Here is a 27275-nt window from a genome sequence, read left to right on the forward strand (position 1 = left end):
CACGAGTGACCGCACTTAACTCGCGCAGCTAGTGACCTACTGAGGTTTAGGGAGATTTTTAATAGTGCGTGTGATTCCCCTTTACAGCTTGCTTCATACTTTGCGTTTACATCATTTTTTTTTTCGAAAAATAATAGGAATTTCATTGTATCGTGAAACTTTACAATATCATCACCGGTTATCAGTTATCGTACTTCATATATTTCTGCTCACCATTTATTTGATCGCAAAGTATAATAAGAAGCAAGCTGTAGAGGGGAATAACACACGTTACTAAAAATCTCTCTAGACCTAGCTCTCTAGTGAGCTGCGCGAGTTAAGTATGGTCTCTTGTGAACTGCAGTATAGTGCATGTACATCAGGAGTGCTGCCAATTTCTGACATAATCGTTACAATTACAAATGTTTCCAGCTGGACCTATAATTTCTCTCTTACGACTTATTAATTACCGAGTTTGCCATACCGCAATCAAATCGTTATTGGCAGCATCGTTCGTTCGGGTATTTTTAATTTTGCGCCGCCTCCGAAAACTCTGAAATGTATTTGGTATCCTATTTAACGATTAAGTAGATATTATTAATAGCTATGGAATATTGGTGTCACGTCCTATGACGCATTCTTGAAACTTCTATTTCATCACCCAAATCCTTTAAACTTCTATTGCACCATCCAAATTCATCGTTCTGCAAATTCTGAGTGAGCAACTCAGCCGGGTCGTCGTACGGCGAGAACGCTGACGATCCGAACGAGGTGGTTCACCCGAATTCTCAAATCAAAAATGTCGACCTCATTCATCAATATAAAATAACGCGACCGGGCCCGCCCGCGTGCAGTTCTCATTAGTATAACAGGCGCAGTTCTTATCAGTATATCAAAATCGGTTCATCAACTTATCAATATAGTACGAAACCGAAAGTATCGCGATCAGACCAGATCATTCCGACCATCCGTAAATTGTTAAAACCGCGAAGATAATCCACGAAGTACCGCTTAGTGTTCGATACTCTAGAATCTACACGACTCTGCTACGAAGCTCAGAACTTCGATAGAGCAAGATTTCGGTAACATCAATAAATTAATCAAGTCTAGCGTTTATGACTCTGCTACGAAGCTCAGGGCTCCGACAGAGCAAGATTCTGTAAGACTCAATTGTAAACGTGCGCGAATCAAGAACTGTACTCGTAACGAATAAACATACATTGTGATCGGAAGTGCGTGATCTTCACTCGAAACATCTACCCTACCGTCCCAATACCTGGACGACACACTACCACAGGTTCCGTCCATAGATAGGTTCTACTCATCCAGCGAAAGGTAAGTGAGAACCTTTATCTACCTGACAACGCAGATTAAATTACATAAAGTACGCCGAGGACTCAGTGAGAGAGAGAACTCCGCGACTTTACATTGGTATAAATGAAATCGAAATTATTGTACACTTTTTAGTGCATTTCGAAGTCGGATGTTTTTTTTTGTTAAAAATTATTTTATTTCTTTAAATATTCATTCACTGTTTATTTACTAATCTAACCCTAACCCTAACCGTTTAGTATTTTTATATGGAAAAAGATGTAACGTAAGGAACTTTATTTTTCTGGGATTTCCGATCTTTTATTTTTCCTTTTCACTTATAGTTCCTCACTCCAACGTAACATATTGTAGTGTTACGTCCCGGCGGAAAATTTGAAATTTATCCGCCTTGCGTCCCTTATCAAGCCCTTTTGGGCTACGAGAATTTCTCATGTAAGGGGCGTATAGGCGGGTGTTTCGGTTTTCCGCCAACCTTTTCATTCCTCCTCGACCTTGTACATTCTTGTCAAGCCTTTCAAGGTTACGAGAATTTCTCATGCAGGGATGTACCGGGAAGAGTTTGAGTTTAATTCTTTTCTATTTTTGACTTCTTCTATCGCTTTCTCTTCTTTACCTGCTCTACCCTGGAATCGTGTACCTTGTCAAGTTCTTTCGAGGGTTACGAGAACTTCTCATGCGAGGTACACGAGGAAAGGTCGTTTCTATTTTTCTACTTTTCAATAGTTTACGTGACCCTCCTTGAAACTATCGTCGCCAGCCATTGTAATAAGAAGCTAATACGCACAAAAACTCGGGTTAGCTCGAGTGAGAGAGAGAAAGAGCCGTAGCAATAACACCAGCGCTCCGCAGTTAGCCAGTGCTTCGCATTTCGGGAATTTCCCTTGGTAACTGCGTAGAAACGGGAAAATCGTAATAACTCTTTTGTTAGAAACCTCTTTCTCACTCTGTTGCACAAAGCGTCAGCCGGTCCAGCAAGGATCATCGTTTCCTGATTATAATAATGGTATGAGAGAGTGGATGGATGAAACAGATTTAAACAATGAAAGTAAGAGTTGAGAACCCTTACGAAGGCGAACGTCGCGAACGTTCGACCGCCGTTCGAAAATCAAGGGTCGTTCGAAGCAATAAACACTATTGTATCGAAATTCTAAGAACTGCCTAGCGATAACGGCAAATTTTGAACAAAGGAACGTTCGCCAGATCTAGAATTGTTTAAAATTTATAAAATGCGAAATGCCGAATATATCGAGGCGATAGTTTGATGCGCGATAGATTGCATAAGTCGCCACGGCATTACAACCACCGTAAGCGCATCATCCGCCGTTAAGCATATAAAATCATACTGTTTTATTGCAAATCGGGGATGAATAATTTCGATCACGATATACGGATGACGGTTTCCTATCAAACCCGATATTTCAATTTTAATCTATATTTCAATATCAAATCTCAAATTGCATTCCAATTAAACTAATAGTTACATCTCGAATAAATGCCGTTAATCAATTATATGTATAACGAGAAATACTGCGTAGTTTCTGAAAACCGTTGAAACTATCATGGCGACGAATGAGAAAAGGAAGGAACACCAAAGAAAGGGGATGAAAGATCTTCGTCTAGCTCGCGCGTCTTAGCCAATCACCGGGCACGCGACACTTCCGAAAACGGGCTACGATTCGCCAAACCGTCCCCTCCAAGGACGATGTTCGCGCGACGGGCCCTTCGGCCGTCGATCGCGCACGAAATTTGTCACTCTTGATCGATCAATCGTAAGTACGTGATCGGGAGCCCGTGTGTCCGAGAGACAGAGTTATTCGGAAGTTCGCGATATTTTCTCTGCGGTAAAGTCCTCCGCGTAGCGAGGCAGAGTGCCGTGCGAGTTAAAATAATCGGTATTCTGAATAAGGACTCACAGACGCGCACGTAAAATCTTCCTTCTACCTAAATTTCTATCTTTTCTTTCCGACTTTAAATCGTTTGCTCGCGTAGTTCTCGTACTAACTTCATATCGCGTAATTATATTCGTTGTAATTGTAATTAATCGTAATTCGATATTCGTTTGTCTCTCGTCGACGTACTCGTCCGTAATAATCCGTTCTCGCCGCGATAAGTGCAGTGATCGACATCTTACCGTTTCTTTGGTGTTCCAGATCATCAAGCGAATACACCGAAACTTAGCAAGCGAATTATCTTGTATTTTATTGTACACCATAACGGTAAGTCGTTTCAGTTACATTTTTCGATCACGACGTTTATTCAATTGGCAAAACGGGCGATCTGGTCCAGCCCTTCAGGGTTACGAGAATTCCTCAGGTCAGATCGTTCCACCGTACGAGGTATCGATATCATTCAATATTAAATACTATTTTCCGTTTATTACAATTTCGAAAGTCAGTTTCTTTCCAACATCCAAAGGGCACCTTAGTCCAGCTCTTTCGGGAGTTACGAGAATTTCTCAGGCTAAGGTGTACCGCGGGCGGAAACCGCCGGTTTTTCAGCTAAACATAGGAAACGAAATCGTAATAATCGAGTCACGCGACTGGTACTCTAGTCTAATGTTTCAAATGTGATATCAGAGCGTTTTATATTCATATATATATACCTTGTTAACTAATCTTAAGCATCTTTACACTTGTTCACCTTTTGCAGAACTGGTAATTTTCAATTTAACGAAATTTCTAAATTATTGAACTCACACTTTTGGCTACTATCTGATTTTCGTTCACGATTAAACCAGTTTCATTTAGTTAAACAGTTTCCATTTATTTCGAACACACCTCACACTTTTCAGTTAAAACACGCCTACCAACATACCCAGATTCAAGGAGGGTCCCGTACGGGACTAAGCGTTGAACGAACCCAACGAAAGGCTAATAATTATAATCTTTTAACATCTTGTCAATTTTGTCTTTCGTCTTTTAATTTGTCGAGAGCGTTAACACGCTCGAGACTGGTGGCAGCGATACCAACCATCGCGCTAAAATAGGGAAGCAGGAATTAGGGGTTGAATTCCAACCAATTAATTGAAATTTAACTACCTATATCTCCACTTATTATTATTATATTTAACTTTTCTTTTTACGTTGCGCCGTCGCACGCGCGCAACGTAACAGTAGCATAAGCATATTTTAATTAGTAAAAAGTATAATAAATTTTCTACACTTGCACTATCAACCAAACTTTGCGTTTAAATTTTGTCAAGTACAATGTGACAGCTGACTATTTCTTTTACATTCAGAATAGAATATAGAATTAGCCAAAAGCGCACTCTCGTTTTCATCGGCCTGCTCTACATCTATGGGTATTACCATTTCTGTGCAGAAAAATCTGCTGTAATACCGACCGGCCAAATCGGAGAGGTCACGTGCCGTGTCTACCCCCTTAAAGATAGCTTATCCTATGTTACAGATTTAGAATGTCTGATAAGGTAGGTATGATTTAAAGTATATAAATCGCACTTATACATTGTATACATTTGGATGTCAAATCTAATAAATTTAATTTAAAAATGTTTTTACACTTCCTGCAATTGACGATAACACTATTCTAAAAATTTTGATTTTGTTTTCTGTTGTGCACTATATGGTAAGCATTTCTTATAAATTTTTATGCATTGAATACGAATCTGTAAACCGGTTTGTGTTATTGGCTCAAGTTTTTGAGAAATTTGAGTTAAAAAAAAAAAAAAATAATTTTAATCTTCGGAGATAGAATCTTGTGATTAAGAAATAGTAATTATTCGGTTATGTTTTGCGTCAGATGTTTATATAATTTCCTCCAAATAAAACATGTTTATATTATAGTGGTTCAATCAGCAGATTTTCATCCTACACATAAAGCTATTCAAACCATTAAATTATAAATTGATAATTAGAACTATTACATTTTAGAATATATAGGGTGGGGCAATAGCTTGTAACCGTATATGTTACATATAGATATATATATATATCCGCTCATTAGGGGCATGCCCCTTAAACGAAGACGATTTCCACTCGCTCGAGATGCGTGCGCATCGATCCCCACGCGGTATCGATCCCTACCTAGGATCGATCGAAGGAGATCGATGCGGGATCGATGATCCGACACTCTACGTTCGAAAGCGCTAGCGTTAAGACGCGAAATACGAGGGTCCGTTGGGCGAGAAACGGTACGCGAAGACGAGTCAAACCGACTTGGTAAAATCGTCAAACTGCCGATTTACTGTCTTCGTGTATGCGCCTCAAACCGAGGAGTCGTGTGCACAAACTGAGCCGCGGCACTGCTACAAGGGATACCCGATCGCGAATAACCAAGGTTTCATCGTAGTAGTCAGTTTAATGAATTTATAACATCCAAATTCTGTTACACTAAATCGGTTCACATCAACACCAGTGAAATACAAATTCCGTGAAGCAGTGCCGCGACTCAGTTTGTGACTCCTGGGTTTGTGGCACATGTGGCTCGTGTATCGCGTTTTATATATTCAAGACTATTATTTCAAAGATTCATGTAACAAATAGTATCAACATCAAGGTCACTGTTGCTTAGAGACAGAGAAATCGTCGAGGTCACATAATCGTGCCCTGCCGAAACCTCTTAGTTGTTCTAAACAAGAGTGCCAAGATAGACAAATAACATAGTCTCGCCCAACGTAACAAATTACACCATTAGTTGCGTTAAATTGATAATTTCGGTTCTTATCAGTCAAATTTCACAGACATCCAATAGCAACCGCCGACAGTGCATGCCTACCCATTACTGGTGGCAAGTGTGCAATTGTCGTTCCGGCAAATATTCCATCTATTGTGTGTGAGAAAGCACGGTACTGAACGAACCACTGAATCTGGAAAAGTCCAAGAGACCACGGAAGTGCCTCTGGACATTTCCTAGACATCACGGAACGCAAAGACTTTGTGCATATCAGCGACGTGCGACTCTATCCCGCAAGGGCAAGATCTTTCGTCGTTCTGATAATCTCCTATAGACACCAATTGGTTAGATTCTATTATTCCTCACAAGAACCGAGATTAGTTCAATAGGTCGTTCAGCCAAGCATTGTCCTACGAGCCAGGAGTGGCGTCCGCGTTTTCTTTAAAGCCTTTAACATTCGAGATAAATTGTTATATATCTATACACAAGCCAGGAGTGGCGTTCGCGGTTTCTAAATTAAAGAACATTAATTACAGTCGTAAAGGTTGCCGATTGTATAACTCTTCAGAAAATACATAGCAGATTTTTACCAGATATCTATCGCTGTTTCTTGTCAGACAACCTAAAAATTCCCCGTTACCAGACGAATAAAAAATATATATTGTAAAGTATTGTTACAAGCTTTAACCACCTTGAATATCTCCGGCATTTTCAGGGATATGAACAAATTGTAATTACGCAAATTGTTCTATATCAAGGGCGCCATAACAAGTTAGTAGTATTTTTTCATATCTCTGAAAATAGCAGAGATATTCGGGATGGACAAAGATATTGCCCACCCTGTATAATTATATAATGAATATTCAGAAGCATTTGTTTTTTCAACAAACGTCGTTTGTCTTTTTACGTGCGACACACTCAACGCGTAGCTAATATTATGCCATTGTTGGAATCAATCATTTACGGTAAGTTTTGTATTTATATACATGTATTGTTTAATCTGTACCTTCTTTTATATTTATATATATCTTATTTTTCATATCAATAATTAATACTATCAAATAATAATGAAGAAAAATATTTTTCGATTTATAGCAAAATAGGTAGTTTATACGAATTATACGACAGAATACTTTTTATACGTTAGTAACTGTTAATAATTTATACCATTTTTCTATTTTTTGTAACTTGTATTTTTTGTTATATTGATTCTGTCAAATTTACAAACGAAAGTATAAATAATTTTGTTTCCATGCACATTTTTCTAAAATTAATGTTCAAGGGTATAGAAATTGTTTATTTTGCGATAATATTCTAAAATATCTTAGTTCTTTCTAGGTTCCTAGTATAATAATGATTAAAAGCAGCAGATGAAATTGATACTTTATTTGCAAGAATTTCATTACTTGTTGGATGGACTGTTGACTTTTATAAATATATATTCCACAGATGCAGAGGTTTCCTGGAAAAAGAGATACAACTTTTATTTATATCGTTGTAATAGTCGTAACCGAACAAAGTGCAGAGGTTCTCTAGATGTGGATGAGAATAATGTTAACATAGTTGCTGAACATAATCACCCCAGTCAAAAACATCTTATTGTTAGTACACGGTATTTGATGGTACAAGAAATGAGTGAATACATTAATACCGTTGAAACAAATATTTGATGATGTTTGTAGAAAGTACGTTTATGCTTATACAGTTTACATATCTTCTAATAATTTTTTGAAAAGAAATATACAAATGTTTATTTATAGGTATCCAGAAGCTGCAGCTTATTGCTCTTTTAACACCTTAAGAGCGACATTACAAAGAGTGCGAGCCAGTAACAAACCACAAATTCCATAATCATTAGAAATTTTATACGAGAGATTACAAAATTACCAACCTCTAAAAAATATAAAAATATATTACTAAAGATCAGAAATAGGAGAGAGTGCAATAATATTGACAACTCATACTTTATTACAAGCATTATCTAAAAGTAAAGAATTGTTTGTTGATGGCACGTTTGCAGTAAGTATTGTAAAGCTGATGAAATCTGTATAAATATTTATAAATTGCACAATGCTTGTCTGTACTTTTAGGTTTTACCGAAAAAACCTCAGACTGGACAGCTCTATACCATCCATATGCGCTTCATGGATAACGTAAAATATGATTTGTGTTAGATTTAATTGTTATTGAATTATATGCAATAATATAAAAAGGATTGCCTTTTTTTAGGGTATTGCGACTATACTTGTTTTATGTGAAAAACGAACGGTTACATTATATATTGCTATATTTAATCTAATTCTCAAATTGCCAAATAATATAAATTTTATAATGAGTGACTATGAAATAGCAGCTGTAAAAGCAGTGTGCAAATTTTTCCCTAATGCACATATACATGGCTGCTGGTTCCATTACTGTCAGGTATGTGGCATATAACTATTTAACGTTATATGTTATAATTTAATTACAATATGAAATTTCTCGTTGTATAGAAAGTTAAATTTTTCTTATATGTTGCAGACGGTTCTTCGAAAGTGGCGCAAGTTTGGTTTGACTAATGCACCTAATATCGTTGTGCGTATGACGATGTCTCTGCCTTTACTACCTGAAATGAAATTTCAGGAAGGCTTATTAATTATACAGAGAGAGGCAGATATTATATCAAACAATTTTCCTAATGTTCTTTTGTTTATGGCCTATATGCGAACTAATTGGTTAAAAATGGCATCGCGTGTTAGCGTGCACAATTGTCCAGTGCGTACTAACAATATTGCAAAATCTTTCCATAATATCGCAGCTTTAAAATTAGGAAAACAAAATATAAACGTTTGGACATTTTTGGGTACAGTATTTTTGAATTTTCATTATTTACATATAAAATACATATCTATTAAGTACGATGAATCAATTTATTATTTAATGTCTGTATTAACGTTACTTTTTGTATTAATCAAATCATTGAACAATATCTAGTAAATTGTTAATAAATTTTAGAGAAAATAAGAGACCTGCTTATTGATCAAGAACTTGATTTTAATCGATTACAAAATGGTATAGCATGTAGAAGACCACGTACTTATGGTAATATTAATTGTAGGAAAAAAATAATAAAAGCTCAAGCCGAATATGATACTGAAAGGTTTGTCTTTATAATAATTATAATTATTTGTATTATTTATGCATATTTTGAATCTTGATTTACATAATTTTGTAGATTAACTTTAGAAGAGTTTTTACGTATTTTCAATTATGAAGACACAATTTTCCAAAGTAATAAAATTGATACTGTGGCAATTATTTTGCTAAAACGACTAATAGTCCAATGGAAGAAGGTAAATAAATTTATCTTATTATATAGTAAGTACTACCAATAATTATAAATATGATATTCTATTAAAAATAAAATAGAACGGATGCATAGGAGAAGAAGTAGAAGAACCTTATCTAATACGACTTCGATATCGTCGGATTCCTCGAAAACCAAAGACAGGAAAGCATCAGGTTATCTTTACACGCCATTTTTAAATTAGAAATTATGTAATTCTGTTAAACAAGCTGCTTTCTTCAAAATAGTTCTTTTGGAATAGAAAAAAAATAATTCACAATATTACTTCAGAGGTCTTTAACAAAATTCGTTAGTTTTGTAACGGGCAATTTTTGAAAAATCGCAACGCAAAATGTCGGAAGAACTTATTATTACATATTCCACTCATCGGTCCGCAATCTGCAACTGCCAAAGCCTGAGGCTTCGCCAAACTTTCTTTGCTTTCTCACATACGCATCTATTATACACACTCTTACGACTCTCACGCATCACACGACATACACACCCTTACAGTTTCGATTATCTCAAACCGTTCACGATCCTTTCAGAATGCAGAGAAAAGGAACTACCGGTTCTTGCATATTTTACAAGTAAAGAGCAGGACGAAACTAGAGACGTCGATATTCAGTGCGCAAACACAAATGCTCGTCAACATTCAAGCAATTCCTTAACGGAGAGTTCATTACAAATATTAGAAGAAAATGTCATCTATGAATCTCAGCAGCATATTGTACAGTGCAGAACGGAAAATAGACAAAATGCATAAAATTTTAACGATGAAATTGACATCATTAACACTGATAGTAATTTATTGAAATTTATACAGGATATGTTCCAAAAAGGTGATAAAAACCGAACTCCTTGTACGAAAACAAATTGAAAATTCGTTTACTATTTTGCAGTCCATGGCATCATTTTCGAGATACTTGTGTTACGTTGCGCGGCGAGCACGCGAGGCGAGCGAGCGCGCAACGTAAAAGAAGAAAGAAAAAGAAAATGAAGATAGATATTGAATTGGTATTAAATTTAATTCTTCTTATTTTTGGGCGATGAGAAAGGTATCGCTGCCACCAGTTCTGACCGCGTATGACGCAGAAACGTCTTCTACGGTCAGAACAAATTAAAAGACGGAAATTTAGATAGTATTTATTTCCGTTGGGTTCGTCCCTCCCAAGTAGGGAGAAGGAAGTACAATAAAGGTCGATTGCGTGAAGGTAACTGGGTATTGGGTATGATAGATGAGAAAGGTTCCTATCGTCTGGAGATATGTAAAGAGAATAAACGAGATAGGGAGACCCTCTTCCCACTCATCGTGAAACATGTGACCCCCGGATCTGAAATTCATACTGATGAGTGGGCAGCATACAAAGATCTGCCCAATATACCGAACATGAGTTATATACACAAGACCGTAAATCACAGCACTCAAGGTGAGGGAAGATTTGTCAATCCTGCGACCGGAACCCACATCCAAGCGATTGAAGGCAGCTGGAAGCACTTAAAACATGACCTCATTAACAGAGGGTACAAGCAGGACGATTTGGCAATGCATTTGTGCACCTATCTGTGGCATAGAGATGTGCGATAGAGGAAATTAGATCCATTCGAACAATTATGGAAAGATATAAAAACTGTATATCCCGTTCGAGAATTCGAATAGGGACATGATAAGAGGTTGGGTTTTAGTGGGTATACCGGGTTATCCTGGGAGTCCCACACTACCGGGCTTAGCATTACATGCCCGGTGTGCGTAAGGCATTTCCCCCTCTCAAAAAAAAAAAAGGGGGGGGTTGTGAAAAAGTTGTAAGAAAGGTTGCTTATTATGTTGAAAAAAAGATCAATGCTTCATTCACAAATTTTGAATGTCCTGATCTTTGACCTCCCATAACTCCCGACTCCCACACCTCCTACAAATGAAATCACCACCAATGTGTCCCCCAGGACCCTCTCTATTGTTTACAATAGGAGGCACCCCGCTCTTAAGCGGGACAGATGAGAAAGGGCTGGAATTTTACTTTTTACAAAAAAGTATTGTGATGCTTAAAAAAAAATTTGTGGCACTTATGGTCTACATATATGAACACCATGTATGATAAGTTACAAAAAAAAATAGGTGACGTCATCTGGGGGCGTGTCCCATATTCTAAACTGCAGCCTTAAAAGAAAGAGAAAAGATAGAATTTTAATAGTATGAAATGAGTTTAACGTGCGTGTCTCTGAATCTTTGCCGCGTATCCGGAATTTCACCCTCGCGACACTCTGCCTAATACGTAGGACTTGCCGCGCAGCTAAATTACACGAAGTACAAATCGACAACTCTATCTCTAGACGCACGGGCTCCCGTCACGACTTACTCGATTGTTCGACGAAGAGTGAAGAGAATCGATCGCGATCCTAGCCGGAAGGGCCCGTCGCGAGGACGATGTCCTGCGTGGGGACATTTCGGCAAATCATAGCGCGTGACGACAGCGTCGCGCGCGTCGCTATTGGTTGAAGGCGCCTGGTAGCTAAATTCCTCTAGATCATGCTTTCTCTCTCTCTTGGTGTTCCATCTCTGTCTAACGGCTTTTCGGTGTTTCTACGCCGTAGACTTTCTGGAATATTCCATGCTTTTCGATTATTTCGTATATTAACTAAAAACAATGCAAATATCTATTAACAGTCTAAATCAGTCCTGCTGAGCATTAAACATGCGTTTAATTATGAATAATTGTTGGCGGGGTTGACGATCACGAAGTTCTCTATTTAACAATTGGCCTGACCATAATTATTTGTTCGTAGATGTCGGTTCGCAACACGAATTGCGCTGGTACGCACGTTGTAAGGCATTCGGTGTTCGATTGCATATTTCAATAACTTTAGTTTTTCTTTATTAAATTGAATATTCGTCATTACATTTGCAACGTAGTTGATTCGAGAACGTTCTCGCTATTCGAAAATTACCGTTAGGTTTTGGTTTCAGGCAAATTCTCGGAATTCGATACAAAGACTTTTATTGCCCCTAAACAGTCCTCGAACGCTTGCTAACGTTTGCTTGCAAGGGTTCTCATTCCTCGCTTTCTCGTTCATACAAATATTCAATACGCTAGATTATCTCGCGTTCTCATTCCAGCATTCAATTCATGCACACGATCGGATTAGGGACCGACTGGCGCTCACGCATGAAAAAGAGGAGAGTATCGGTTATAATTTCAGAAATAAATTGATCCTTACGCTTTTGCGCAGTTAGCCTGAGGAGCCCCGTATAATGCGAAGCACTGGCTAACCGCGTAGCGAACGCTGTTTTTGATACCTCTCCTCGGTCGAAACGAGTTTTTCTATCTCGAGTTTCTGTTACTACGCGTTTGAGCACGACGATAGTTTCAAGGAGGGATATTAACTGAAGAAAAGTATTGAGAAATATGAAAAGAATGAAAGGATAGAAAAGACAAAAGTAGAATAATTATAAACTCAAACTCTTCCCTGTGCATTTCCCACATGAAGAATACTCTCACAACCCGAAGGCTTGATGGGAAAGCACAGAGTTGAGGAGAAAATCGAAATTATGTAGAAGTGATTTATCCCCCTCACGCCCCTTACACGAGGAGACTCCTACAACCCGAAGGCTTGATAAGGGAACGTGAGGTGGACAAATTTGTAAAATTTTCCAGACGTGACACTTGCAATTGGAAATTGGGTGGGTACGCATTTGAGTTCCGACGCGCACAGTTCTAACCGACTTTTCGTTGACCAGGACTTTCTTCGTACTCGAGAGCGCGTGTAAAGCGTTCACGCACACATAGCCAGGATTTTTGCACCAACTATCTTATACGAAAGTATGCACCCGTTTCAGAACCGAACTCGTGCGAATTTTTTGTGGGCAGTGGTTTCGTATCGAACTCGAGTTTGGTTTTGAAACAGTTGCATACTTTCGTATAAGATAGTTGCTGCCAAAAGCCTTGCTATGTGTACCTGGACGCTTTACACGTGCTTCCGAATGCGAAAAGAGACCTAGGCCAACGAAAAGTTGGTTCGAGTTGAGTGCATCGGAAGTCAAATACTTAATTTTCAAATACATATAATCTAGAAAACAAAGTTACGGGCTATCGAAGCTTTCGCATGAAGAGTACAGACTTTTCATTTTTGTGGGACACCTTGTATATACATATTCATATATTACACAACATTAATCGAACTAATTTTTTTTTTAAGGTGATGCTGTCATTTATGAGACATATTCTTGACGACAGTTTTTGGAAATATAAAGCAGAACGTGAAAACAACAATGATGATGAAAAAGGGAGTACTAGTGACCATGCAAAAGGATACTGCACAATGTGTTTTATTAAAAAAGCAACAGAAGTTCTTGTGCCATGTGGTCATCTTGCTTTATGTGTACCGTGTATCAAACGATGTGGTCGCAAACGCTGTCCTACATGCGACGTTAACGTTACGACGCATGTGACACTTCGTAAACAATGAATATAAATATTGTTATTTAAAATTGCTAAATAACTTTGTCTTGATAGATACTTTCATTATTTTCTATTGTATTTTTCATACGATTTGTGAATCGTAATTACGAAAATTGTACTATAACAAGGTGGCCATATCAAGTTAGTAACATTTTTTCATATCTCTGAAGATAACAGAGATATTCGGGATGGACAAAGATATTGCCCACCCTGTATAATTATGTAATGAATATTCACAAGCATTTGTTTTTTCAACAACCGTCGTTTGTCTTTTTACGTGCGACACACGCAACACGTAGTGAACGAATATTACATTTCTGGGATCAATTATCTACAGTAAGTTTTGTGTTTACGTGTATTGTTTAATCTATTTGTTATTTTATATTATACATATATATGATTTTATATAGGGGTTTGTTTGTTCAACAACTGTTGTTTTGTTTTTTACATGCGACACACACAACTCGTAACTAATATTACGACATTGTTGGAATCAATTACTTCCGGTAAATTATAGTCATGCTATTTTGTTTGTTCAGTGTAATGATAATATTTTCTTTATAGATGGAAGAAGTGGCGGGAAAATCAGTGGGCAGTTCAATTTTTTTATAGAAAGATTACACTTACAATAAAGACAATCGTAGCGCCCACATTTATCGTTGCAACACCAGACGGACTACACGATGTCGTGGGGCTGTAGTAGACTTCGGTGATGGTACTATTAGATTATTAAGACCTCATAATCACTCGAAGGTATTTCATAGACGCGATCATGAGAAAATGAAGAATGAAATGCGTCAAATGTGCTGGGAAACGTTGATTCCATTGAAGGAAGTATTTGATGATGTCTGCAGGAGGTAAGTCATGCAAATAATAAAATAGATTTTTATATTATTAACAAATTGTGTGAAAAATGTTTGTTTCTAAAGGTATCCTGATGCTGCGTGTACATTGTCGTATAATAGTATGAAAGCTGTACTTTTTAGAGAGAGACAAAGAAATTATCCACACATTCCAACGAGTTTAACTGCATTAAATGAATGCATAGTAAATCATTCTTTTATGAGAAATATATGTAAAACAGTAATAAAAGATGAAAACGCTAAAGTGGCGATTTTGTTTTCTACGGAGACACTGTTGCAGATTCTTAATGTCTCTCAAACTATTTATGCTGATGGTACTTTTTCTGTAAGTAGCATACAAATTTGTTAAATATAATAAGATTTAATTTCATGAATTATACCAATTTGCATACACATATATTATTTATATTAATAATTACGTATATGTAATCTGTGCAAATAGGTTTTAATAATGTGCGCAATTTTTATTCAAGGTTTTACCTGCTCAGCCACCTATTGCACAACTCTATATTATCCACATTCAGTATATGGATACTGTGAGTATAATATGTACTATGTAAATAGGTTATTTTAGTTCGTTATTATGAATAATAACTATATATGTATACAGGGCAGAAATTGTAATAGATGATGTAGTACAACCTCTTGTCAGTTGTATCACTCATATTTAATTGGAAGCTAGCCAAGTAATTTGGTACTAAGCAAATGTTCAAACTTGATTCTTCTCGAAAACGAGGTCTGATATAAAAAAATTTCATATCAAACTTCATTCATATTTTTTTATCTAGAATTACCACTTATCTGATTGTACTGATTTCCGCCCGGCCACGAATACTGCCCTGCTAAGGTTAATTGACGTATCTGCAAAAATCTTGTTTCGAGAAAAGAATGATTTAGTTCTTTTAATAATGTCAACCATATGTTAAATGTTTTTAGAATAATCAAAGTACCTATCCATAGTGTTTTCTGCTTTAGGGATAAGTTAAAATATAACATTTATTTAGTATCCGAATTGCTTGTAACCCGAAATTTGTAAAAGTTGCATGAACGTCAATTAACCTTAGCAGGGTAGTATACATATATAGTCTGTATACAGTACAGAATTATGCAAATGCTGTTTTGAATAACGAATATTCGCGTGATTTTTTAGCGGAAATTTTTATAATGAAAAATTATTCGTTATTCGAAATAAAATTTACCAACTTCCGAACTCAATGGATTCGATACTATATTTTATAAACGCATCAAGATAAAGAAGTTACTTATACGTTACAACAAATACCTGGGTATTATGAAAAATTATGTAGAAAAATAAAAAAATAGTTGGCAAATAAATTCACGAATTGTGTGTTTACGTTTTCTTAAGCAAAATTATTTCATAGATTCGAAAAAGGAACAAGAATGATACAAAAATATGAATTCCTTAAGGCAAAGATTACAAAGAAGAAATCACACAAAGGCACGAATTTAGTTGTTACCTTAATACTTGGAAAACATAAATTAATTTTGTTTGTACTTTGTAAAGCGTTTTTAATTTTCAGTTAGGGAAATGAAGATGAGATAGGGAAACTTACTTTGCAACACTTCTTCTATTTATACTTATAGAAGTTTTTCTTTCACAGGGAGTAGGTACAGTATTCATACTATGCGAAGCATTAACAAAGGCTATGTATACAGCAATATAGTGCAAGATAAAAGAATTAGCTCCAATGCTTCATAAGAATTTAAAATTTACAATGACGGATTATGAAACTGCAGCGATGGTTACATTGGAGCAACAGTTTCCCTCGAGCATTGTAAAGGGCTGCTGGTTTCACTATAATCAGGTTTATATAATTTTATGGAGAATAAATTTATTACTCATGTAAAGTCGCGGAGTTCTCTCTCTCACTGAGTCCTCGGCGTACTTTATGTAATTTAATCTGCGTTGTCAGGCGTGCGACGGCGCAACGTAAAAAGGAAAGATATAATAGTAGGAGATTTAGGTGGTTAAATTTCAATTAATTGGTTGGAATTCAACCCCCAATACCTTCTTTCCTATTTTAGCGCGATGGTTGGTATCGCTGCCACCAGTCTCGAGTGTGTTAACGCTCTCGACAAATTAAAAGACGAAAGACAAATTGATAAGATGTTAAGAAGTTATAATTATTAGCCTTTCGTTGGATTCGTTCAACGCTTGGTCCCGTACGGGTCCTTCCTTGAATCTGTATGAGTTGGTAGGCGTGTTTGGCTGAAATGTCTGAGGTGTATTTGAAATAAATTTGAAACTGTTTAACTAAATGAAACTGGTTTAATCATGAATGAAAAATCAGATAATTGGTAACCGTGAAATGCCAAAATTGAGAGTGTAATAATTTAGAAATTCCGTTAATATAGAAAATACCAGTTTGCAAAAATGTGAACAAATGTAAAGATGCTTAAAATTAATTAACAAAATATGGTTGTATAAAGCGCTCTAGTATCACAACTGAAACCGACGAGTATATTACCGGACACGTAAAAATGATTATCACAATTTCGCTTTCCAAATTTCACTATGAAATCGGCGGTTTTCGCCCGTGGTACACCTCAGCCTGAGAAATTCTCGTAACTCTCGAAAGAGCTGGACTAAGGCGCCCTTTTGATGACGGAAAAAGAAATTGGGATCGCGAGATTGTAACAAACGAAAGAATTAATACAGAAATCGGTTGATACCTGGTACGGTGGAACCATCTGACCTGAGTCACTCTCGTAACCCCAAAGGGCTGGACCAGATCGCCCGTTTTGCCAATTGATAAACGTCATGATCGAAAAATGTAATTGAAACGACTTACCGTTATGCTGTACAATAAAATACAAGATAACTCGCTTGCTAAATTCGCGTTGTGTTCGCTCGATGATCTGGAACACCAAAGAAACGGTAAGATGTCGATCACTGCACTTGTCGCGGCGGAAACGGATTATTACGGACGAGTACGTCGACGAGAGACAAACGAATAACGAAAAATAATTAATTACGGAAACAATATATGATTTACGCGGAATGAAGTTAATACGGGAACTACGCGAGCAAACGATTTAAAATCAGAAAGAAAAGATAGAAATTTAGGTAGAAGGAAGATTTAACGTGCGCGTCTGTGAGTCCTTATTCAGAATTCCGATTATTTTAACTCGCACGGCACTCTGCCTCGCTACGCGGAGGACTTTACCGCAGAGAAAATACCGCAAACTTCCAAATAACTCTGTCTCTCGGACACACGGGCTCCCGATCACGTACTTACGATTGATCGATCAAGAGTGACAAATTTCGTGCGCGATCGATGGTCGAAGGGCCCGTCGCGCGAACATCGTCCTTGGAGGGGACGGTTTGGCGAATCGTAGCCCGTTTTCGGAAGTGTCGCGTGCCCGGTGATTGGCTAAGACGCGCAAGCTAGACGAAGATCTTTCATACCCTTTCTTTGGTGTTCCTTCCTTTTCTCATTCGTCGCCATGATAGTTTCAACGGTTTTCAGAAACTACGCAGTATTTCTCTTTATATGTATAATTAATTAATTGCCTTTAATTGAAATATAACTATTGATTTGATCGAATTGTAGAATGAGATTTGAAATTGAAATATACAGGTTTTGATGGAGGAAACCATATATCATGATCAAAATTATTCATTTTCCTGATTTGCAATAAATTTAGTCTGATTTAATATGTTTAAAAGCGGACAATGCGCTTACGGTAGTTGTAATGCCGTGGCGAATTATGCATTTTACAACAATCTATCGTACATTAAAACTATCGCCTTGATGAATTCGGCATTTCGCATTCTATGAATTTTAAACAATTCTAAATCTGGCGAACGTTCTTTCGAGAACGTTCCTTTGTTCAAAATTTGCCGTTATCGCTAGGCAGTTCTTAGAATTTCGATACAATAGTGTTTATTGCTTCGAACGACCCTTGATTTTCGAACGGCGGTCGAACGTTCGCGACGTTCGCTTTCGTAAGGGTTCTCAATTCTTACTTTCATTGTTTAAATTCGTTTTCATCCATCCACTCTCTCATACTATCGTTACAATCAGGTAAAGATGAGGAAAGGTTGAGGAGGAATGGAATGATTGGCGGAAAACCGAAACACCCGCCTGTACGCCCCTCACATGAGAAATTCTCGTAACCCAAGAGGGCTTGATAAGGGACGCAAGGCGGATAAATCTCAAATTTTCCGCCAGGACGTAACAGGTAGATAGAGGTTCTCACTTACCTTTCGCTGGATGAGTAGAACCTATCTATGAACGGAACCTGTGGTAGTGTGTCGTCCAGGTATTGGAACGGTAGGGTAGATGTTTCGAGTGAAGATCACGCACTTCCGATCACAATGTATGTTTATTCGTTACGAGTACAGTTCTTGATTCGCGCACGTTTACAATTGAGTCTTACAGAATCTTGCTCTGTCGGAGCCCTGAGCTTCGTAGCAGAATCGTGTAGATTCTAGAGTATCGAACTCTGAGCGGTACTTCGCGGATTATCTTAGCGAATTTTACGATTTACGGATTTGTTGGAATGATCGGGTCTGATCGCGATACTTTCGGTTCGCACTATATTGATAAATTGATGAACCGTTTCTGATATACTGATAAGAACTGCGCGTGGGCGGGCCCGGTCGCATTATTTTATATTAATGAACGAGGTCAACATTTTTGATTTGGCAATTCGAGTGAACCACCCCGTTCGGATCGTTAGCGTTCTCGCCGTACGACGACCCGGCTGAGTTGCTCACTCAGAATTTGCGGAACGATGAATTTGGATGGTGCAATAGAAGTTTAAAGAATTTGGGTGATGAAATAGAAGTTTCAAGAATGCGTCACAGGACGTGACACTCATAAAAAAATACAGTTTTAAACGAATTATATGTTCTAAAGGCTTTACCACGAAAATAGCGCCATTTAGGTCTCACAGATGCACCAACTAAAATATTGTCAATGGCATTGTAATGACTTTAGCCTTAGTTTCTACAGATCTTTTTGAACAAAGTTTTCTTGAAATTGAACGTGAAGCAGCTTCTTTTATTTCTGAGTATGTTGCAATTAAAATTTTTATTGAATTTATACTGCTACGTCCGGGCTGAATTTTCATCCCGACCTTGCGTTCCTCATTGAGTGCGCAGCACTTGAAGGTATTCCACATGAGGGGCGCAAGGAAGGGCCTTATATTTTTCATCTTTTCTAAATTTTCCGTTCACTTGCGCTCCTCCTACCGCGTGCTTCTCCGTCGGGTGCGTTGCACTTGAAGGTATTCCACACGGGAACACGAGCTAGGAGTTTGAGATTCAAAATGACCTTTCCTTTTTTTTTATTTTCATTCCAATAGTTCACATTTAATATACCCACTTTGTGTGCCTCGTCAGTGCGACGCGCATGGAAGTATCCCAGGCGAGGAGCACAACGGAGGCTATATTTAGCTCTTTCAAATAATACAAATTAGTCTTCCTTGGGACGATTGCCGTTGGAACTATGCACTAGAAATGTATTGAAATTCGAAACCGTTTAAGGTCAAAGAGAGGTATCATAAACATTCTTCGCCGCGCAATGAAGCAGTGCGACGCACATGGAGGTATCCCAGCTTAACTGCGCAGAATAAGGGAAAATGCGATTTTTGCCTATTTTACGAGCGGGTACCTCTCATACCTGTAGAGCATGCGTCAGCCGGTCCTTCCACGGAAGAATGAGTGCAATTAAGAATGAAAGTGATTCGATCTGAATGATATGAAGCGGTTTGAATGGGAATAGAGAGCGAGGTTTGCGTGACAACCACTGGGATTTTGAAAACGTCGACCAACGTTCAAGAACGTTCGAGACAACGGTCGACAGGGATCATAAACACGTGTTGTCGCGAATAGGCAACAAAAACTGCCAAGCGTTTATAAGATATATTCTGAAACAATTAATATATATTCAATACGCGTAAATCTTCGTTAAAAAAGCGAATGAAATGCTCCCATAATTTATTAAAAGTAAAACACCGTATCCCTTGTCACGAAAACTGGAAAATGCGTGTAATATGCGTGGAAAACTGTAATATAACGAACATCGGTTATGAAATACTTCGAACAAACTAACAACTAACTAAAATGTTTGTCGACACCAGGGTTTCGTTTGTAGAAGCTTCATTAATTAATCTGGAAATGAATAAATTCAAATAGAAGCCATTGCGAAGATTCCAGAAAGTATAGAAATTGCGACGCATAGAATTCATGTAGCGCTGTAGGGGTAAAAGAAAGAAAGTCGACGTTAGACAGAGTCGGAATGAAGGTCAAGGAGGGATGAGAACTCGGGAAACGCGGCTAGCCAAACCAATGCGGGCGGGCTTTCCCCTTCGACACGTACCCTGATTTGCCAAATGATGTCCCCACTTTGGGCCCTTGATCGCGGGTCGAACCCTGAGACAGGATCGCTTGACTGAGGCAAATTACTCTTCGTCGAAAAATCGTGAGGTGCGTGACGGGGAGCCCGTGTTCGCGTAGAGATAGAGTTGTTACTAAAATCGTGTAATTAGATTGCTCGGCAAGTCCTCATCAAGGCAGAGTGTCAGGAGTGTTTCGGTTCGCGGTTTTGTGACAAGGACTCAAGCGAATACGTTAAATTCATTTCACACATTTCAATCCCTATCTTTTCTCTTTCATTTTTATTTCGTTCGTAAATTAATTATATTCTTTTTCCCGCGTTGCGTTGTTTTCGTATTAGTCTCTATTTGTATTTCGTTTCCGTAAATATCTAAGGCTCGAACGCGATCGCGTAGTGCGCGTGCAAAATTTCTCATCTTTTCTTCGCCTTCCAGATTTCCAGACTACAACCACCACAGTTTTCGTATACGATCCATTGAAATATCATATTAAAATATACTACATCAAATTGGTGAGTTGCACAATCTATACTTTAACACAGCAAATCTGGTGTCGAGTGAGGCAAAAGGGCGATCTACGAGACTGCTAATTGTGGAAGCATCCCACTAGATCGATCCGTTCCACAATTTCGAGGTATCTAAGAGATTTCTTAATTAACAAAATTTCCCAAATACGCGCAACGAAGACGGCTCACGAGACAGTTTGTCTTGGAAGTATCCAACTGAGACCGTCTCTTCGTTTTTCTATCGCTCTCGAATCATTGTAAAACACCGAAGTTCGAATCATCGTTATTGCACATAATTATATTACTTTCCTGTCAGTTTTTCGTTAAAGTTCATCACATTTAAATTTCATATATCTTTTCTAATTTAATAACCGTTCTAACACATACTAATTTCTCTTTTTCATATATTTCATACAGCTGGAATATTTTGTTAATCAAACCATTTTGTTGTAATTATTTTTCCGAAATTATACACATGTTACCCATATTTGATTTCTAATAATTTGCGTTCAAACACCCTTCTCATTTTCCTTTATTAACACGCCTAACTTCTTGCACGAATTCACACGAGGGGCCCGTATGGGACCAGAGCACTGACGAACTCAAACAATCCAGAATCTTAATTCGGCTTAACTTGATTTAATTTGATTCCTTTTTTTTTTAAATTGTTCTAATCGTGGTTGACCCAACATCGTCAAATACGGTTAGGACTGGTGGCAGCGTTAATACCGTTCTCAACCGCGTATTAACCATTCAGAAAGAAAAGAAATAATAATATAACTAGAATTTTCCATAGCTTTTCTTTTCCTTTTTATTTTGTTCGTCGCGCGCCGTATCTCGCTCGCGACGTAACAGCATATACCCTTAATGTTCGATAAGAAACATGTTTAAGGTATCTTATTTCTAGTCTACCATATCGTTTATTCTTATTGTAAGTATTACTTGGTATATCGGCGTGTAGAGCTCAGCGAGCCCGTCATTTTGTGATATTAGAATTAGAAATCCGTGGTAAATTAGTGAAGTTAGAAGTGATTGAACATTCGTGCGAAATCCTAACCTCAACGAGCACACGGCATGGCGTGGCGTTGGTGTTGCGCGGAGCCACCGCGTGTCGGCGCACCGGTCGACCGCCGCGGCCCCTGATTGGCCGTACCCAACGGACGAACTGTGCGCGCATTGGACGATTGATACGGCCCCTGATTGGCTGGAGGCAACGGACATACTGTGCGCGCATTGGACGATTAATACGGCCCCTGATTGGCCGGAAGCGGCGGACGAACTGTGCGCGCATTGGTCGATTGATTCGGCCCCTGATTGGCCGAAGGCAACAGACGAACTGTGCGCGTATTGGTCGATTGATACGGACTGTGATTGGTCGAGCGAAAGGCAACAAGCCAGTATGGATTGCGAGTCTATGGAGGGAACAACCTCGAGTAAACGCAGTTCTCGGAAGAGGAAGGAGGAGAACCTGTCAGACGCTGAATCAACGTGCTCATCGCGCAGACCGCGGATAGAGGTTGACAGCAGTTCTGAAGAAGGGAACGACATTGGAAGCCCCATGTCAATGGAGGAACTCATGGACTTCTGCAGTGAAGTCGACAGCGGAATTACTCCAAAGGGCATTAAATACCTCAAGAAAAAGGTGTCAGAGGTCTACGTACAATTCCAGGCGCTCCTAGAAGAAAATAAGTCCCTGAAGAGAAGAATGCCGCGTGGCAGTGCAGTTGATAAAAAGTTGGTGTCCCTGGACGAAACACTTAATGGCGTTGTTCAAAGACTTAACCAAATCAGCGAACAAATGTGTAGCAACACCGTGAAACCCACCTATGCTCAAAAAGCTAGTATGTCATACAAACTGGCACAGAAACAAGCAGAGAAGCCACCGAGGCATATTATTACTGTCTACCCCAACGAAAACAGCCAAATTAAAAGTAGTGAGGAGACGAAGCAGGTCGTTATGACAAGTGTCACGCCGCAAACAGAGAAATTAAAAATCCGTAATGTTAAGAAAATTAACAACAACGGGATTTTAATCGAGGCCGCTACTGAAGGTGATCTGACCAGTATGATGCGGAGCGGAAAACTCAACGCTGCAGGGCTTAAGATTGGTCTCCCTCCAAAACGAAGACCGCGAATGATAATCTCGAACATCCCTAAGAATCTGGAGGACAACGAACTCCTCTCGGCGATAAGACAACAGAATTTAGAAGAATTCTCCGCAACCAAGTTCTCAGAAAGTTTCAGCCTAAGCTTTAAAACCGGCGACAGGACCAGGAATACTGTCAACTGGGTCGTAGAAGTATCCTCCGAGGTAAGGGATATCTTTATCAAAGCAGGCCGTGTATTCATTGGATGGCACGCGTGCTACGTACGAGACTTCACCTCTGTAAGCCGTTGCTACAAATGTCAGAGCTTTGGCCATGTATCAAAGTTTTGTAGAGCAAAGGATGAGACATGTGGTCACTGCGGCGAGGATGGTCACAGCTTCAGCACTTGCCCTAACATAAACAAAGAACCGGTATGTATAAACTGTAAACGAGCCAAAAAATCACATGAGCACTCTTCCAGATCTAAGCAATGTCCAGCGTACAAGAATGCCGTAGAAACATTTTTAACTAAAGTAGATTATGGAAAATAGGCCCAACAACACCTCACTCAGGGCATCTCGAACACCCAACGTCCCAGGTATTCGTGTCGGACAGATCAACGCACAAAATTGTCGTGTAGTCATGGACCAGCTTAGACAAAGGTCGGTTGACGAGGGAATCGATATCCTAACGATTCAGGAGCCATATACACACCCTAGGGGGAACAGCGGTCTAGGTTTACAAACCATACTTGTGACTGATACAAAACAGTTCACAAGAATTTCGGGACCAGGGCACGTCAAAGCAGCTATTGCTATCTTTAATAAGTCCTTTACTGTCCTCAAAATCGAGCAGTTTTGTAACACGCATTACGTATGCGTCGAAATAGCTTCATCGCAATATAGATTCTACCTCATCTGCGCTTACTTCCAGTTCTCCGATAACATAGAGCCGTATCTCACGCACCTTGGCGAAATCCTAGATAGACTAAAGGGCAAAGACGTAATCATTTCAGTAGACGTAAATGCTAAATCGCACTTCTGGCATAGCGGTCAACAGGACGTCCGAGGAATCCTCGTAGAAGACTTTATTGCTACTTATAATTTGTATGTCGCGAATCAACCTTCTGAAAACTTCACTTTTGACAACATTCACGGGAAGTCCAATATCGACATTACACTAACAACTAACGCATGCTATCGACGAGTTTCAAAATGGGATGTGCAATCGGCCTGGACTACGAGCGACCACAACGTCATAACGTTCGATATAGAAACCCCAGTAACAGATCTAACCCCTCAGGCATCGAATCGGTATAACATATCAAAGGCAAACTGGGAGAAATTCCACGAAACGTTAGAGAGCATAAGTAGCCGCACTTTGCTCACGACAGACGATAGAAACGGGCACCCCGATGTAAACTTACTTGCTGAGAAAATCGAAAACATAATTATAGAATCCTGTAACTCCGCAATACCAAAGAAGTCGCGTTTCCCAAAATCTGCCCCGTGGTGGAATGAAAACTTGACAATCCTCAAAAGAGAATTACGATTTGCACGACGCCAACTACAGCAGGCAAAGTGTGCAACAGTGCGAGAACGTCTTAGAATTCAATATCGTTCTATTAGGAATAAATACACAGCAACCATTAAGAAATCAAAGATTCAAAGTTGGCGTTCATTTGTAACAACTGAAAGCAATAGGGACCCCTGGAGCTTACCATATAAAATCATAAAAAAGAAAGTAAGTGTTGCTGAAGCGCATGAAAATATTAAAATTAACGGCACTCAAGATCTTTCATGGGAAGAAGCAATGCGTTCGTTGCTCAATTCTCTCGTACCGGACGACAATGTAACTCATGAAACACACTGGCAGACAGAGCTACGCGACGATACTAAAACGGCACCAGACACGGAAAATACACCACCGTTCCTACCCGAGGAAATTGCAAATGCTATTCACTCCCTCAAAAACAGGAAAGCACCGGGCTTAGACCTGATCGAGCCAGAAGTCATTAAACATTCCTGGCCTGCGCTCCACACCAAAATCACACACCTCTTTAATAGTTGTCTTGAGCAGGGTGTATTTCCTCGGAGATGGAAAGAAGGCAACATTAGAGTACTTTTAAAAGGAGAAGGCAAGAGCAAAACCGACCCGAAATCTTACCGCCCAATCTGTCTACTGCCCATCTTAGGGAAAGTATTAGAAAAACTCATATCGACAAGATTATCGTCCATATTACACCAACACCCTAACTCCTCAGACCGACAATTTGGATTTAAAAAGAACCGTTCTACAGAAGATGCTATTGTCCTAATGAGGAAGTTAACTGAACAATGCACGGACAAATATGCAATAGCCTTAATGATCGATATCACCGGCGCGTTTGACAACGTGTGGTGGCCGAGTATTCTAAGTAACCTAAAAGCACGAGGATGCCCCCAGAACTTATACAAGCTAGCAGCCAGCTACCTTTCGGAAAGGATTGTTTGTATCAAGGACAACAAGTTAGTAGTTTTAAAAGAGACCTCCAAGGGCTGTCCACAGGGATCTGTACTCGGACCTGATTTCTGGACGCTTATATTTGACGAAATCATTGAGCTCCTCCGGTCACTCGGTTTCGAAGTCATAGCATACGCTGACGACATGGCTATTATAATATCGGGAAACTCTAGGCTCCAAATGGAACAAAAGGCGAAAATAGCAATAGCAACACTCACAAATTGGTGCTCTCGACATAAACTCCAGATCTCTGAAACAAAAACTGAGATGTTACTGGTTAAAGGATTTCTGGATATAAGGCGTCCTCCGTTGGTAAAAATAGCAGACAAGTCCATAAAAATGAAGCCCATAGTCCGTTACCTTGGAATAAATTTTGGCACCAGATTTAACGTAGCACCACATGTAAATTACATCGCAACCAAGACAAGAAATATGTTCAACAAACTCTCACAAATAGCAAAGTCACGGTGGGGTTTAAATCACCGAAGCATGATCGTTCTGTACAAGGGATTATTTGTCCCAATAATAACGTACGCAGCTCCCGGTTGGAGTGACAAGTTAAACGCACATCATATCAGAACACTGACAGCAGCACAACGACACGCACTCCTCAGAGTAGTTAAGGCATACCGCACAATCTCAAATGACGCACTCAAGGTACTTGCAGCGGCAGTTCCAATAGAACTGCATCTAATAGAAAGAAGAGCAATGTACCACGCCAAAAAGAACATAGCCTTCCAACATGGGAACCTCGACATTCCGCATTCAGACAACATTGACGAAACACGTGACCTAACAGAAGTTAAGGAGCAAATTAGAAGCGGCTTAGTTGACATATGGCAAACACAATGGGACCAGTCAACAAAAGGCAGGGTTACGTACGAATTCTTCAAGGACATAAGGACCCGCCTTTCTTCAAAATGGATCAATCTCAACTTCTACTCCACCCAGTTACTCTCCGGTCACGGAAAGATTAGAACGTACCTTCAGGCACGGGGTATCCTGCCATCAGGATTATGCACCTGCGGGCAGCTGGACACCCCTAAACATATAATATTCGAGTGCGAAGACAACCTAGAAGAACGAAATACACTGATTAGTCACCTACGAGAAAACAACCTCCAATGGCCATGTCCTAGCGGGATGCTTGTACAGAAAGAAACATTTAGACACTTCAGAACATTTTCCACCAAAGTAATGAGAAAAAGGGAAGATAACATGCAACACAA

The 27275-nt window shown here is 38.9% G+C and overlaps 2 protein-coding genes across 4 annotated transcripts; both read left to right on the forward strand.

Moving 5' to 3' along the window:
• Positions 1-7580: 7580 nt before the first annotated feature.
• Positions 7581-11092, forward strand: LOC143305731 (uncharacterized). Its single transcript, XM_076690487.1, has 9 exons — positions 7581-7628; positions 7704-7962; positions 8034-8096; positions 8173-8364; positions 8464-8785; positions 8938-9082; positions 9158-9275; positions 9352-9444; positions 9817-11092. The coding sequence occupies exons 3-9, from the start codon at positions 8079-8081 to the stop codon at positions 9937-9939; spliced, it is 1011 nt and encodes a 336-aa protein (XP_076546602.1). The 5' UTR covers positions 7581-7628; positions 7704-7962; positions 8034-8078; the 3' UTR covers positions 9940-11092.
• A 596-nt stretch (positions 11093-11688) lies between these two features.
• On the forward strand, positions 11689-16384 carry LOC143305770 (uncharacterized). Of its 3 annotated transcripts, XM_076690594.1 has the most exons (7): positions 11689-13373; positions 13460-14058; positions 14133-14228; positions 14287-14579; positions 14652-14910; positions 15059-15121; positions 16208-16384. In XM_076690594.1, exons 4-7 carry the CDS (start codon positions 14503-14505, stop codon positions 16268-16270), a joined length of 462 nt encoding a protein of 153 aa, XP_076546709.1. In that variant the 5' UTR covers positions 11689-13373; positions 13460-14058; positions 14133-14228; positions 14287-14502; the 3' UTR covers positions 16271-16384. The 3 variants fall into 3 exon arrangements, with proteins under 3 accessions (XP_076546709.1, XP_076546708.1, XP_076546710.1); XM_076690593.1 differs by having other exon boundaries at positions 11689-14058; XM_076690595.1 differs by lacking the exon at positions 14133-14228 and having other exon boundaries at positions 11689-14058.
• The last annotated feature ends 10891 nt before the right edge of the window (positions 16385-27275 follow it).

Source organism: Osmia lignaria, chromosome 10 (assembly GCF_051020975.1).
Source record: "Osmia lignaria lignaria isolate PbOS001 chromosome 10, iyOsmLign1, whole genome shotgun sequence".
Lineage (NCBI taxonomy): Eukaryota > Metazoa > Arthropoda > Insecta > Hymenoptera > Megachilidae > Osmia > Osmia lignaria.